This window comes from Thalassophryne amazonica, chromosome 6 (genome assembly GCF_902500255.1).
Source record: "Thalassophryne amazonica chromosome 6, fThaAma1.1, whole genome shotgun sequence".
NCBI lineage: Eukaryota > Metazoa > Chordata > Actinopteri > Batrachoidiformes > Batrachoididae > Thalassophryne > Thalassophryne amazonica.
The window spans coordinates 65,582,570-65,595,011 of NC_047108.1; the positions used below are offsets into that span (position 1 = coordinate 65,582,570).

Here is a 12,442-nt window from a genome sequence, read left to right on the forward strand (position 1 = left end):
CAATTATGCAGTCACCTTGGTTCAGTGATTACCTGCGTGACCTCAAGCATAAAGCAAGAGGTCTAGAACAGAAATGGCGTCATTCAAAATTAGACGTATTTCACCTTGCATGGCATGATGCTATCTTAGACTATAAGCATGCACTATTGGCTACAAAGCAGACCTACTACTCTAATTTGATCAACAAAAACAAGCATAATTCAAAGTTCTTGTTCAACACGGTGGCAACACTTATTCATGGACAACCACCTGTAGTTCGCTCTCCTTTTACAGCACAAGATTTCCTGGATTACTTTGAGAAGAAAATAGATAACATTAGGTTGAACATATCCCAGCATGCCTTAACCCAGCCACTACACCCTGCTATTGAGGTGGGCGCCACTACTGAGGTATTACCTAGATTTACAGAATTTGATGGTATCTCTCTAGACATGCTGACGAAACTCGTAACGTCAACAAAAAGCACAACCTGTTTATTTGATCCTATACCAACAAAACTGTTTAAGGACCTGTGGCCCACTCTTGGGCCGACTATGCTGGAAATTATTAATCTTTCTTTAACTTCTGGATCTGTTCCTAAACGTTTCAAATATGCAGTGATTAAACCATTACTTAAGAAACCTAATCTTGACCCTAGTGTATAGAAAAACTATCGGCCAATATCAAATCTATCATTTTGCTCTAAAATTCTGGAAAAAGTGGTGTCACGGCAGCTTGTAGACTATCTTACTGAGAATAATCTCTTTGAGCCGCTGCAGTCTGCTTTTAGAAAATATTCCACAGAAACGGCTCTCACTAAAGTGATGAATGATCTTCTGCTTACAATGGATTCGGACACCACTACGGTTCTGTTGCTGTTATATCTCAGTGCTGCATTTGATACAGTGGATCATCATATTCTACTTGATAGGCTGGAAAATCATTTTGGGATTACTGGGAGTGCCCTTGCTTGGCTGACGTCATACTTGACCAGTCGTTCTCACTGTGTTTTGTACAGTAACACTACCTCTAACCTTAGTGACATGAAATTTGGGGTTCTTCAGGGGTCTGTCTTAGGCCCCCTGCTTTTCTCCCTTTATATAGCACCCCTTGGGCACATATTGCGGCATTTTGGGATTACCTTTCACTGCTATGCAGATGATACTCAGTTATGTATGCCGATAACTGCTGGTAATCTTGTTCACATAAAATCCTTAGAAGATTGCCTTGCATCAGTGAGAAGTTAGATGTCTAGAAACTTCCTACTTTTAAACTCTGAAAAGACTGAAATGATGGTTCTTGGTCCAGTGAGACATCGGCATCAATTTGACCAGTTAACACTCAGCCTTTTCACCGTTTCACATTTGATGTATAACTCCGCGCCCTGACCGCATTGTTGCGCAGGTGTCACTAATGGTGCTATCAGCTGAGAGCGACAGAAAGTAGTGCAGTGACGACAATGCCGAAATGCCTGGATTTAACTAGATTGATTGATGGATTTACCGTGGATTTAACTCAATGTAGCTGATGAGATGGAGAAATCTGTGGGTCTGCTCACAGAATTTCCAGTTTGGCATGAAGACACCATTGCAATGGTAAACTTTGACGAACCGACCACACCCTTTCATAACGATTCGCCTCCCAAATTACTTACAGAAAAATAAACCGTGCAAAGGATGGAATTGGATTAGAATGGGAATAACCCTATTGTGTCCTGTTGTATCTGTTTTACCATAAAACTCAATTTGCGACTGTAAAATTCAGCATGAACATCCGCAAATCATCAGACACAACAGGTTTATTCCCTAAATCTTGAGCGGGATTCTCTGAGGTCTGAATGCAAATGTGGCTAGAATCCAGCTATGTCTGGAATCCTGACATCAAAGTTCCTCACTACGTTCATGTGCTGACAGCATACTCTCCACAGTGCGACTGCAATGGCAAGGACAGCAAACAACCTTCTTTCTCTGCTATACCTTCTCCCCAAGAGAATCTGCTGAATGCTGTCTGACACCCAAATTAAAAAAAACACACACAGTCGCATTGTCTTTTTCTTCAGTTTGGCCATGGGTAAATGAACAACTGCCGCTGCATGTTTCTGCATTAGGAATTGTCCTGTCTGCCCTTGTGCTGAATTCACATTGCATGTGAGAGCTTTGGACAATCAGAAGCCCAGTTTGAAGCATCAGACAACCACAGGATATGAACATGAGTATTGTAAAAGTAACAAGCAAGCACATGACAAAACTGCAAACAAGCATGCAACCACTGGGAAATGATGTCCGTTCAAAGCTTAATTCTGTCGAATAGAACAGTGTCATTGACCATGTCAGATGCAGCACTAAGGTCTAATAACAGCAGCACAGACACAGAATCTGAATCAGTGATGGTTTAGTGTGCTGCCAGATGAAATCTCTTAACATGAACCCCTGTCTTTTCTCTCCTCCCTGCCACCAGTGTGTCCCAGTATAGTGATGAAAACATGATGCAGCCTTACAACCTGGCTGTCTGTTTTGGCCCCAACCTGGTAAGGGGGCATCACGACGATGTTGTCACACTGCAGCCACAGATCAATGCTCTGGTGAAGAACATTATCCTCCAGCACGAGAGTGTCTTTCCTGGTCAGGACGAAGTACACGGTCCAGTGTATGAGAAGTGCATGACACTGGAACAAGATGATTGGTATGACAAAATGCTTCCATACAAGTGGTTGTGGACAATGTGTATATGTAAATGTTTGATTACGTTATTGTTTTCCTCACAGTGAGCCAATCACTGAAGAAGGAGAGGCAGACTGCTCTCACAATAAAGATGGTAAGCTGGCCACTTTTTTTAAGGGTGACACGTACATGCTCTGTAGAATGATTACCTAAGGACCTCTGATTAACTTCTATCTGACCAGAAGGACATGTGTTCGGACTACTTGCTTACTTATTTCTAGTATGCACTACAGTAATGGTTGGGTAGTTTTTACTAAAAATGCCAAGCACCTACATACTAAGTATTCGGATGCAATGTGTTCATGATAAAGTGTAAAGGAGTGATCACATTACCATCTATCCTATGGTGGTGGAAGGAAACATGGCTCTTAGCAATTTCAGTTACAAAATTGTGGTGTTCATAGAACTTTCTAGGTGTTTCTTCAAACTTTCAAAGGTTAATTGTCTAAATAAGAAGGAACATAATCACACGGAACATTTAATAAGGCATGCTGTAATGCTGTGGCTCATAGGCTACATCTGGCCCACGGGCCACCAGTTTCAGATCTCTATTGTAGAACAAAATGTCACTCTGATGTGCTCCAGAATTTGAAACGGAATCATCAACTGACCACAGCACCAGTTCTTCTGCAGCTCAGAAAATGGCAGAGCGCCCCAGAGCCAACAGCAGCAGTTCTGCTGATCAAAGAAGACTATCAGGCCCAGCAGGGGGCAGTATTGTTTCAGCTGGAAAAATAATTCTCCAAATTCCTGTTGGGCCACAGTGCAAGCCGAGGCGGGTCCACTCTCCGGGCTCTGTGCACAGGAAGTAAGTATTTATGGGTGCTGCAATGAGTCACTACTGTTTGTGTGCAACATTTATTAACCATGTTGTATCCATTTCCCTCTTACAGTCGCACACACTCTGCCTCTGATGAAATCATTATTCAAGTTGACAAGGTTTGACTTTTTTCTGTGATTTCAATATTCTAATGCATATGTGCAGTGCATCCAGAAAGTATTCCACATGTTATGTTACAGACTTATTTCAAAATGGAGTAAATTCATTTTCCCCTCAAAATTCTACTCACAACACCCCATAATGATGTAAAAAAGTATTTTTGAAATTTTTGCAAATTTCTTAAAACAAAAAAACTAAGAACTCATGTGAACATAAGTATTCACACCCTTTGCTCAATACTTTGTTGATGCACCTTTGACAGCAATTACAGCCACAAGTCTTCTTGAATATGATGCCACAAGCTTGGAGCATTTATCTTTGGGAAGCTTTGCACATTCCTCTTTGCAGCACCTCTCAAGCTCCATCAGGTTGGATGGAGAGCATCGGTGCACAGCCATTTTTCAGATCTCTCCAGAGATGTTCAATAAGATTCGGGTCTGGGCTCTGGCTGAGCCGCTCGAGGACATTCACAGAGTTGTCCTGAAGCCACTCCATTGATATCTTGGCTGTGTGCTTAGGGCCATTGTCCTGCTGAATGATGATTCATCGCCCCAATCTGAGGTCAAGAGCGCTCTGGAGCAGGATTTCATCCAGGATGTCTCTGTACATTGCTGCATTCATCTTTCCTTCAATCCTGACTAGTCTCCCAGTTCCTTCTGCTGAAAAACATCCCCACAGCATGATGCTGCCACCACCATGCTTTACTGTAGGGATGGTGCCTGGTATCCTCCAAACATGAGTCCTTCAGGTGCCTTATGGCAAACGCCAGGTGGGCTGCCATGTGCTTTTACTAAGGAGTGGTTTCTGTCTGGCCACTCTACCAAACAGGCCTGATTGGTGGATTGCTGCAGAGATGGTTGACCTTCTGGAAGGTTCTCCTCTCTCCACAGAGGAATGCTGGAGCTCTGAGAAAGTGACCATCGGGCTCTTGGTCACCTCCTTCACCAAAGTCGCTGACACCTCCCTGAGCATGGTTGATGGAGGCCAATGTGCTCATTGGGATCTTTAAAGCAGCAGAAATGTTTTTCCTCTTCCCCAATTTTGTACCTTGAGACAATCGTGTCTCAGAGGTTTACAGACAATTCCATTGACTTCATGCTTGGTTTGTGCTCTGACATGCACTGACAACTGTGGGACCTTATATGTACACAGGTGTGTGCCTTTCCAAATCATGTCCAATCAACTGAATTTACCCCAGGTGGACTCCAATTAAGCTAAAGAAATATCTCAAGGATGATCAGTAGAAACAGGATGCACCTGAGCTCAATTTTGAGCTTCATGTCAAATCTGTGAATACTTATGTACATGTGGTTTCTTGGGGATTTTGTTGTTATTGTTGTGGGGAAAATCTCAAAACTTTTTTCACATTGTCATTATGGGGTATTATGTGTAAAATTCTGAGGAAAAAATGAATTTCATCCATTTTAGACAAGGCTGCAACATAAAAATGTGGCAAAAGTGAAGTGCTGTGAATACTTTCTGGGTGCACCGTACAATAAATTGTGGCTTTTGGGACAAGTCACAGTGGTCATAAAATGACAAAAATGTTTTCTCATCTGTTGGATCTTGTAGGCTGTCTGTCGCCAGATGGACCGCGTCTGCAAGGAGCTCATCTCTCGGCAAGCACTGCAGGATACCTCTTCCTCCACCTTCAGTCCTTCCACCCATGATCCCCAAAAGAAAGGGAGGGAGGATGGACGTAAAGGAAAAGGAGCAGATCCATTCGACTAAGGGAACTGACATCAGTTGAACATCAGAAGATATAAACTGTGCCCTCAGATTATCACCAAACTGAATCTCCTTCCAACACAGCAGCTTTGCAGTTCCTGTTGGTGGTGGAGGCATCTGTCTGCTGTGAGCTTATTAAACTGGAGGGGTTTCATTTATGTTTTGTGCAGATCTGCAAATTACTTGAAAAGGTACATGTGTGTTTTTGCATCTGAATGTGACTATTTGAGATACAATGCAGCCAGAACGTATTACAGAGCTTCTCTTTTTCACATTTTATGTTACAGCCTAATTCCAAAATTGATGAAATTCACTTTTTCCCCCCACAAAATTCTACACAGAGTTCCCCATAATGACAATGTGAAAAAAGTATTTTTGAAATGTTTGTAAATTTATTACAAAAATAAAAACTAAATATTCACAGCCTTTGCCTTGAAGCTTAAAATTGAGCTCAGGTGCATCCTGTTTCCAGTGATCATCCTTGAGATGTTTCTACAGCTTAATTGGAGTCCACCTGGGGTAAATTCAGTTTATCGGACATGATTTTGAAAGGAACGCACCTGTCTACATATAAGGTCCCACAGTTGACAGTGCATGTCAAAGCACAAACCAAGCATGGAGTCAAAGGAATTGTCTGTAGACCTCCGAGACAGTATAGCAAGGTGAAGCCCAGATTGAAAAGATGTTCCTGCTAGCTTGGCTAGGGAATTCCCCTTTGGTTGACCTGGTAGAGTTTTGGTCTTCAGTTCGAGCAGTCTGGTGTTCGAATCCCACCGCTGTCCCAGCCACAAAGATAGGTCCTCTTTGTGGAGGGACGGCCAAGCTAGCAAGAACATTTTTTCAATCTGGACTTCACCTTGCTACCACAGGATTGTCTCAAGGCACAAATCTGGGGAAGGGTACAGAAACATTTCTGCTGCTTTGAAGGTCCCAATGAGCACAGTGACCTCAATCATCCGTAAATGGAAGTACTGCGGATCCACCAGGACTCTAACTAGAGCTGTCTGTCTAAACTGACTGATCACCAATCAGGCCTGTATGGGCAGATGGAAGCCACTCCTTAATAAAAGGCACATGGCAGCCCACCTGGAGTTTGCCAAAAGGCATCTGAAGGACTCTCAGACCATGAGAAACAAAATTCTCTGGTCTGAGGAGACAAAGACTGAACTCTTTGGTGTGAATGCCAGGTGTCATGTTTGGAGGAAACCAGGCACCATCCCTGCAGTGAAGCATGATGGTGGCAGTATCATGCTGTGCGGATGTTTTTCAGCGGCAGGAACTGGGAGATGAGTCAGGATTGAGGGAAAGATGAATGCAGCAATGTACAGAGACATCCTGGATGAAAACCTGCTCCAGAGTGCTCTTGACCTCAGACTGCGGCGACGGTTCATCTTTCAGCTGGACAATGACCTAACCACACATCTGAAAATGACTGTGCACCAATGTTCCCCATCCAACCTGATGGAGTTTGAGAGGTACTGCAAAGAAGAATGGATAAAACTCCCCAAAGATAGGTGTGCCAAGCTCATGGCATCGTATTCAAGAAGACATAAGGCTGTAGTTGCTGCCAAATGTGCATCAACAAAGTATTGAACAAAGGGTTTGAATAATACTTACGTACATGTGATTTCTTAGATTTTTTTTATTTTTAATAAATTTGAAAACATTAAAAAAAACTTTCCATGTTGTCATTATGGGGTGTTGTGAGTAGAATTTTTGAAGGGGAAAAAAAATTAATTTACTCCATTTTGGAATACAGCTGTAATATAACAAAATGTAGAAAAAGGGAAGTGCTGTGAATACTTTCTGGAAGCACTGCAACGATCTCAAACTACAGATAGATTTCCAGATATTTTTTTTTCTTCATTCAGTTATATTCACACTCACATTCATTCTTAAAGAGCTAACTTTGCAAGATGAAACTGTGAATACGATAGTCATAATGAATTTATATGCAGTATGCCATTTGTCTGTACATCTTGGCAAAATAAATAGTTTGTTTATTGCGTGCATGTGGATCTTTACCCTCAAGGAATGGAGGGGACAGAGCACAGCCCCTGCGTGTTTGTCTCTTTACAAGTTTAACTAAAAACCTGCTGTTTCACTGGAAAATATTACAGAATTTTGGGTGTCCCTGTGGATCACTTCGATCTGCATCCCAGATTTTTCACGACTTTATAATGGGGAGGGCTGCCAGTATCTAATTATGTCCATCAATATTTGGACAGTCAGTATTTGTAATTTTGCATCTGTGCTAACAATCAAGATGTGCTTGTCGTGTAGACTATCTACATTAATACAAGGGTTTTAACAGAAATATTGCATTAACCATTGAGGAATTAAGGCTGTTTGAATACACAGTCACTCATTTTCAGAGGCCGCAAGTAATTTGACATTAATATAAACCATTTTTAAACCTTTTTCTTCAGACAAGTCAGTGGATGGAAACATGAACATTTCCAAGTCACTGAAGATGTCGGACCTAATTTACATCAATCAAACAAATGAAACATTGTTACGTACTGTATGGTAAATCTGGAATAGGCAGTTTTGAATAACTGATTATGTAAGACCCCATCACACATAGCACAACTGAGGCCGAGGTGCAGTCTGAGAATGTCGGACAGCAGTCTCAGAGCAGTCTACATGGGCTGGCCCGTTTGCATGGCTGCCTTGAATGTTTTGCACATGTCGAAAATACTTGTGGCGCAGTCGAGGTGGGACAGGTATCACATGGCAGTCAATGTGCAGCTTATAGATTGCAGTGAGTGCAATCTCACTGCAATCTATATATTCGTACGGCGTCATAACATTCGGAATAATCTGATCGTGGTTTGGGGTACCCCGAAATGGATCGGGCATGTCAGATCCTGCCAGCATGTCCTCCTTGTGCCACGCACGTACACCTCTACTGGATCCAGTTAAGGGAGCGCAGAGGAAATGTCAATATGCAACATGTATGTAGCATGCATCCATCATGTGAAGTGGATGTGAACATTGTGCAATCAAACCGAAAGCACCGTCTGTCACTGCAAGTCAATGCCTCATTGTGCACGTCAGAGGCTCGGCGCAGCGCCCACAACGCAGCTAGATGGGATGTCACCCCTGTAATACACAGATTATGACAGGTTCACCATCCAACTCTGTCAGAGGAATGACTGTGGAACTGTTTTGCCAGCCCATGACACCATGAATAAATATGTAAACTCACCTCCTGTACAGCCCCAGGTGCATGTCACAGCACAGGGCAGACAACAGCCAGGGGCTGCAGCCTGTGGTGAAGTCCCTCTCACCCCAGCTGCACCGTGTGCTGACATCGGCTCACAAATGCCTTGTCCACAATGGCATAAATATAACCCATGTCAGGCACCGACTTGTCAATGTTTGGACTATACAGTGTAGCACACAGCAATTCCATGTACTCTGTGTGCTCATCACATCGCGGTCGCCATGGTGTGTGTGTGAGCACAGTCCTGACAGTCCGTCATGTGTGGGACACATGTCCATCCTGCCGGCACAACATCAGTGCACATGAGTGAGAGTGAGTGATAGCACTTGAGCGCATCCGTTCTGCAGTCTGAACACTTTATTTAAGATCTTGGTGCAGTCTGTGTCTACGAAGTGTTTTCCAACAACGTTTGGGCTGCAGATGTGCATGACTCAGTCCGGACTGGATACACCCACATTCTATGTGGACAGTCGTACACGGCTGTCCGACTGTCTGTCCCTCCTGACTGCATCTCGATTATTGCCATTTTTGCCATTTCGGCCTCCATCGGCCTGGTTCGTGCACATTCGAGCTATGCGTGACGGGGATCTAAGAAGGAGACAAGTGAGGGAAGCCACCAAGACACCCAAACAACCCTGAATGCATTATTGGCTTCTATGCTGTTGTGACTGGACAAACAGTGTCTCAGGCAACTTTTGTCTACCTGTTACAACTTTGTGATCCAGTAGAGAAGTCTTATAAGAAACACCCAGCCTCAGCTCGAGACTCCCACGTGCCTTCTGGCAAACTGTAATCCACCATGAAATTATGATGCAACAGGAAAAATCTGCACCAGTCACAGTTTATCTAATCACAGCCACCAAAGCCCAGCAGTTTGGGAGTTTTGCTGGCTTCCTTCACTTGTCTCCTCCTTGCACAGTTGCTCATTTTGCCTTCTCCAGATCTTTTTACCACACCGTACCTTATTAAGTCACTTGGAAATGTTCATGTGTTCATCCCTTGTCTCAAGAAAAAAAAGCTATCAGTGTTGGTTTTATTTGAAAAATAACCCTTATACTAATTTTCTGCAATTACTGACCGCATCTCAGTGCCGATCTGTGCTGCATCTGCTGTGGCAACCCAGGATACACGTTCAATCAAACAGCAGCTGAAAGACAACAGCTTGCCTTTTTAAAAAAGGTGAACTATTTACAAAAAATGGCCATATTTTCTAAATTACTAATGCGGTTTAAAAAAAACAAAACAAAAAAAACAAATTCTTCACATACATCTTGTTTCATTTAAACTATTGCGCTGCTGTAGAGGCACTATTAACAAAATTGTGAACATCCAAAAATATTCATGGACCTGGTTCTATATGAATGGAGATTGGAGTTAAAATCTAATTGTTTTTGTTAAAAAAAAAAAAAAAAAAAAACTTGAGAGCTGGAAAGTGTCAGATGTTTGATACTGGGATCATGTTTTAATAATTTAGTATTACACTTCCCAACTATGTCAAGAAACCTAAGACTGTTTACAACTAATTTTATCACAATGCAACAAATTACAGTATTCAAGGGATTAGACTATGCACCAAGCAACAGGGGCTTTAGTGGCCACCAGGACCTTGTGATTTGTAATAAAGCCGCATAAATTCCATACAAACAAAAGATACTTTACATGCGTCTGCCTGAACAAGCCCGGACATGTCCCACTGTGTCAACATTCCTATTTGACATATAAGATATACATATAAAATTATGTTAAAATATTCTGTGGTTTCATGTTACATGTCCAAGAACTCTCAGTGGTGTGCCTGGGCATGCTGTGAGCAGAAGTAAAGACTGAAATTGTTCTTGTTTTTCTTCTTATCTGTGATGTGTCATCTGCTTGTTTTGTGAGACATGCTCGCTAAACTGTTTGGCACTGTGCACCCATGTGGTGTATGAGACAGAAGCTACAGCCAAGTGTGGCAAATTGGTGGTTCACTTTTCAAAGGTGGGGATGGACCTGTGTGTGTCCATCATTATGTGCTGGATTGTACACAGAGAAACGGTCCACGTGGCCAAAATGTCGTATCTGTGTTGTGGACACTTCGAACAGAGTCCTTGATCACCAAACAAGGGTTTTAGCTCTGCTCAATTGTTCAAAAAGATTCAGAAAAACATCAATGACCCAAAGCAACAGTTCTTTGTTTGCTGGCAAAGGAAGCAATTTTACAGAGTCCTCAACAGCACCAGAAAACCTTCAATTTTACACTGGTTTGTGCTCGTCTTACATACTGTTCTTATAAGCCCACAGCCTCCAACAGTAGACTTTGTTATGAAAGAGCCCAGTTGGTCTGAAGTCAAGGGGGTTACGAAGCGAGCCAGAACATCTTCAGCCCCAGGCCCCAGTGGTGCACATGGTGTACAAGCGCTGCCCGCAACTCCTTCGGCACCTTTTGGAAGATTATGAAGTGATCTGGCGCAGGGGAAAGTAGCAGGTCAATGGAGATGCTCAGAGGGTGTGTGGATCACTAAGTAAGAGGACTCCAAGAACATCAGCCAGTTTAGAATCATCTCACTGCTAAGTGAAGATCTTTTCAGCATCCTGTCACGACAACTAAGAGTTCCTTCTGCAGAACAGTTACATTGACACCTCTGTTCAAAAGGGTGGGATCCTTGGAGTGCCCAGCTGTTTAGAACATACTGGTGTGGTGACATGACTCATCAGGGAGGCTCGCAAAGGGAAAGGAGATCTCACTGTATTCTGGATGGACATTGCCAGTGCATATGGCTCCATACCTCACAAACTTTTGAGCTCACCCTCCATGAACATCATGTTCCCATCCTGGATTATTACAACAATTTCAGGCTAAGAGTAACAGCAAAATGTGGAAAGAGTGAAGTGCTGTCAATACTTTCCGGATTGGACTGTATATAGGCAGAAGGATGCGATGGATGGAGCCACCAGGCAGAATGAGAAGAGGGGGAGCAAAGGGGAGCTTTATGGATTGGAAGACATACAGGGTAGTTGGTGTAACAGAGGAAGATATAAAGGCTAGGGTGACATGGAAATGAATGATCTGCTGTGGAGGCCACTAACAGGAGCAGCCAAAAGAAGAACAAAATTGTACAGATGTGAAACACATAGCAAGACAGCACAACATGAGAGGTAATGAAAAATACATACAACTGAAAAGAACACAATGTTGATCGCCAGTGTACCAAAAAATTACTATCATTAATAGTCATTTATTTTTTCTTCAGTGTACTTATTGTATGAATGAATACAATAAACAGTAAAAATATTTCCATAATATTTTAAAAATTGGATGGGTTTTTTTTTTCCGTTTGTTTTTGAAAGACAGTTATGGAGTGAATGAATTTCAATCAAAAAGGGAAAAAGCATCATGAACCTAAAAAAACTTCTGTTTATGAATAAAAAAAAAAATCCAAATAAGATTAAAAAAGTTATAGTATAAAGATTTGTTACTCACATTACTATAATAACAAATTACATATTTTAAAGTGAAACAATGACATATCAGTGTTCTTGAAAATGTAAGACCTTCAAAAAAATGGCTAAATTTTTCATCAATATGTCTAAACGAACAAGAAGTATCATTATGTGTATAGCTGCTACTTAAACAATTCACAGGATAAAAAGTAGGTCCCTTCGGCTGCTGTTTTCAGTCGGGGTCGCCGCAGCTGACCTTAGATGGATCTGCATATTGATTTGGCACAACATTTACACCGGATGCTATTCCTGATGCAACTCCACAATTACATGGAGAAATGTGGCAGGGGTGGGGTTTGAACAGGGATCCGTCTGCACTGAAATTAAGAATGCTGACTCTGTAGTAAAAAAAAAAAAAAAGATTGA

The 12,442-nt window shown here is 42.2% G+C and overlaps 1 protein-coding gene across 1 annotated transcript in view; it reads left to right on the forward strand.

Annotated features, from left to right (window-relative positions):
• The window catches only part of arhgap4a (Rho GTPase activating protein 4a), a 66,551-nt gene extending 60,815 nt beyond the window's left edge, over window positions 1-5,736 (forward strand). Inside the window, exons 21-24 of the mRNA XM_034172355.1 lie at window positions 2,744-2,793; window positions 3,285-3,507; window positions 3,593-3,638; window positions 5,212-5,736. Of these exons, the coding sequence (XP_034028246.1) occupies window positions 2,744-2,793; window positions 3,285-3,507; window positions 3,593-3,638; window positions 5,212-5,370 (478 nt within the window). The 3' untranslated portion in view covers window positions 5,371-5,736. The remainder of the gene's footprint in view (window positions 1-2,743; window positions 2,794-3,284; window positions 3,508-3,592; window positions 3,639-5,211) is intronic.
• Window positions 5,737-12,442: the final 6,706 nt, after the last annotated feature.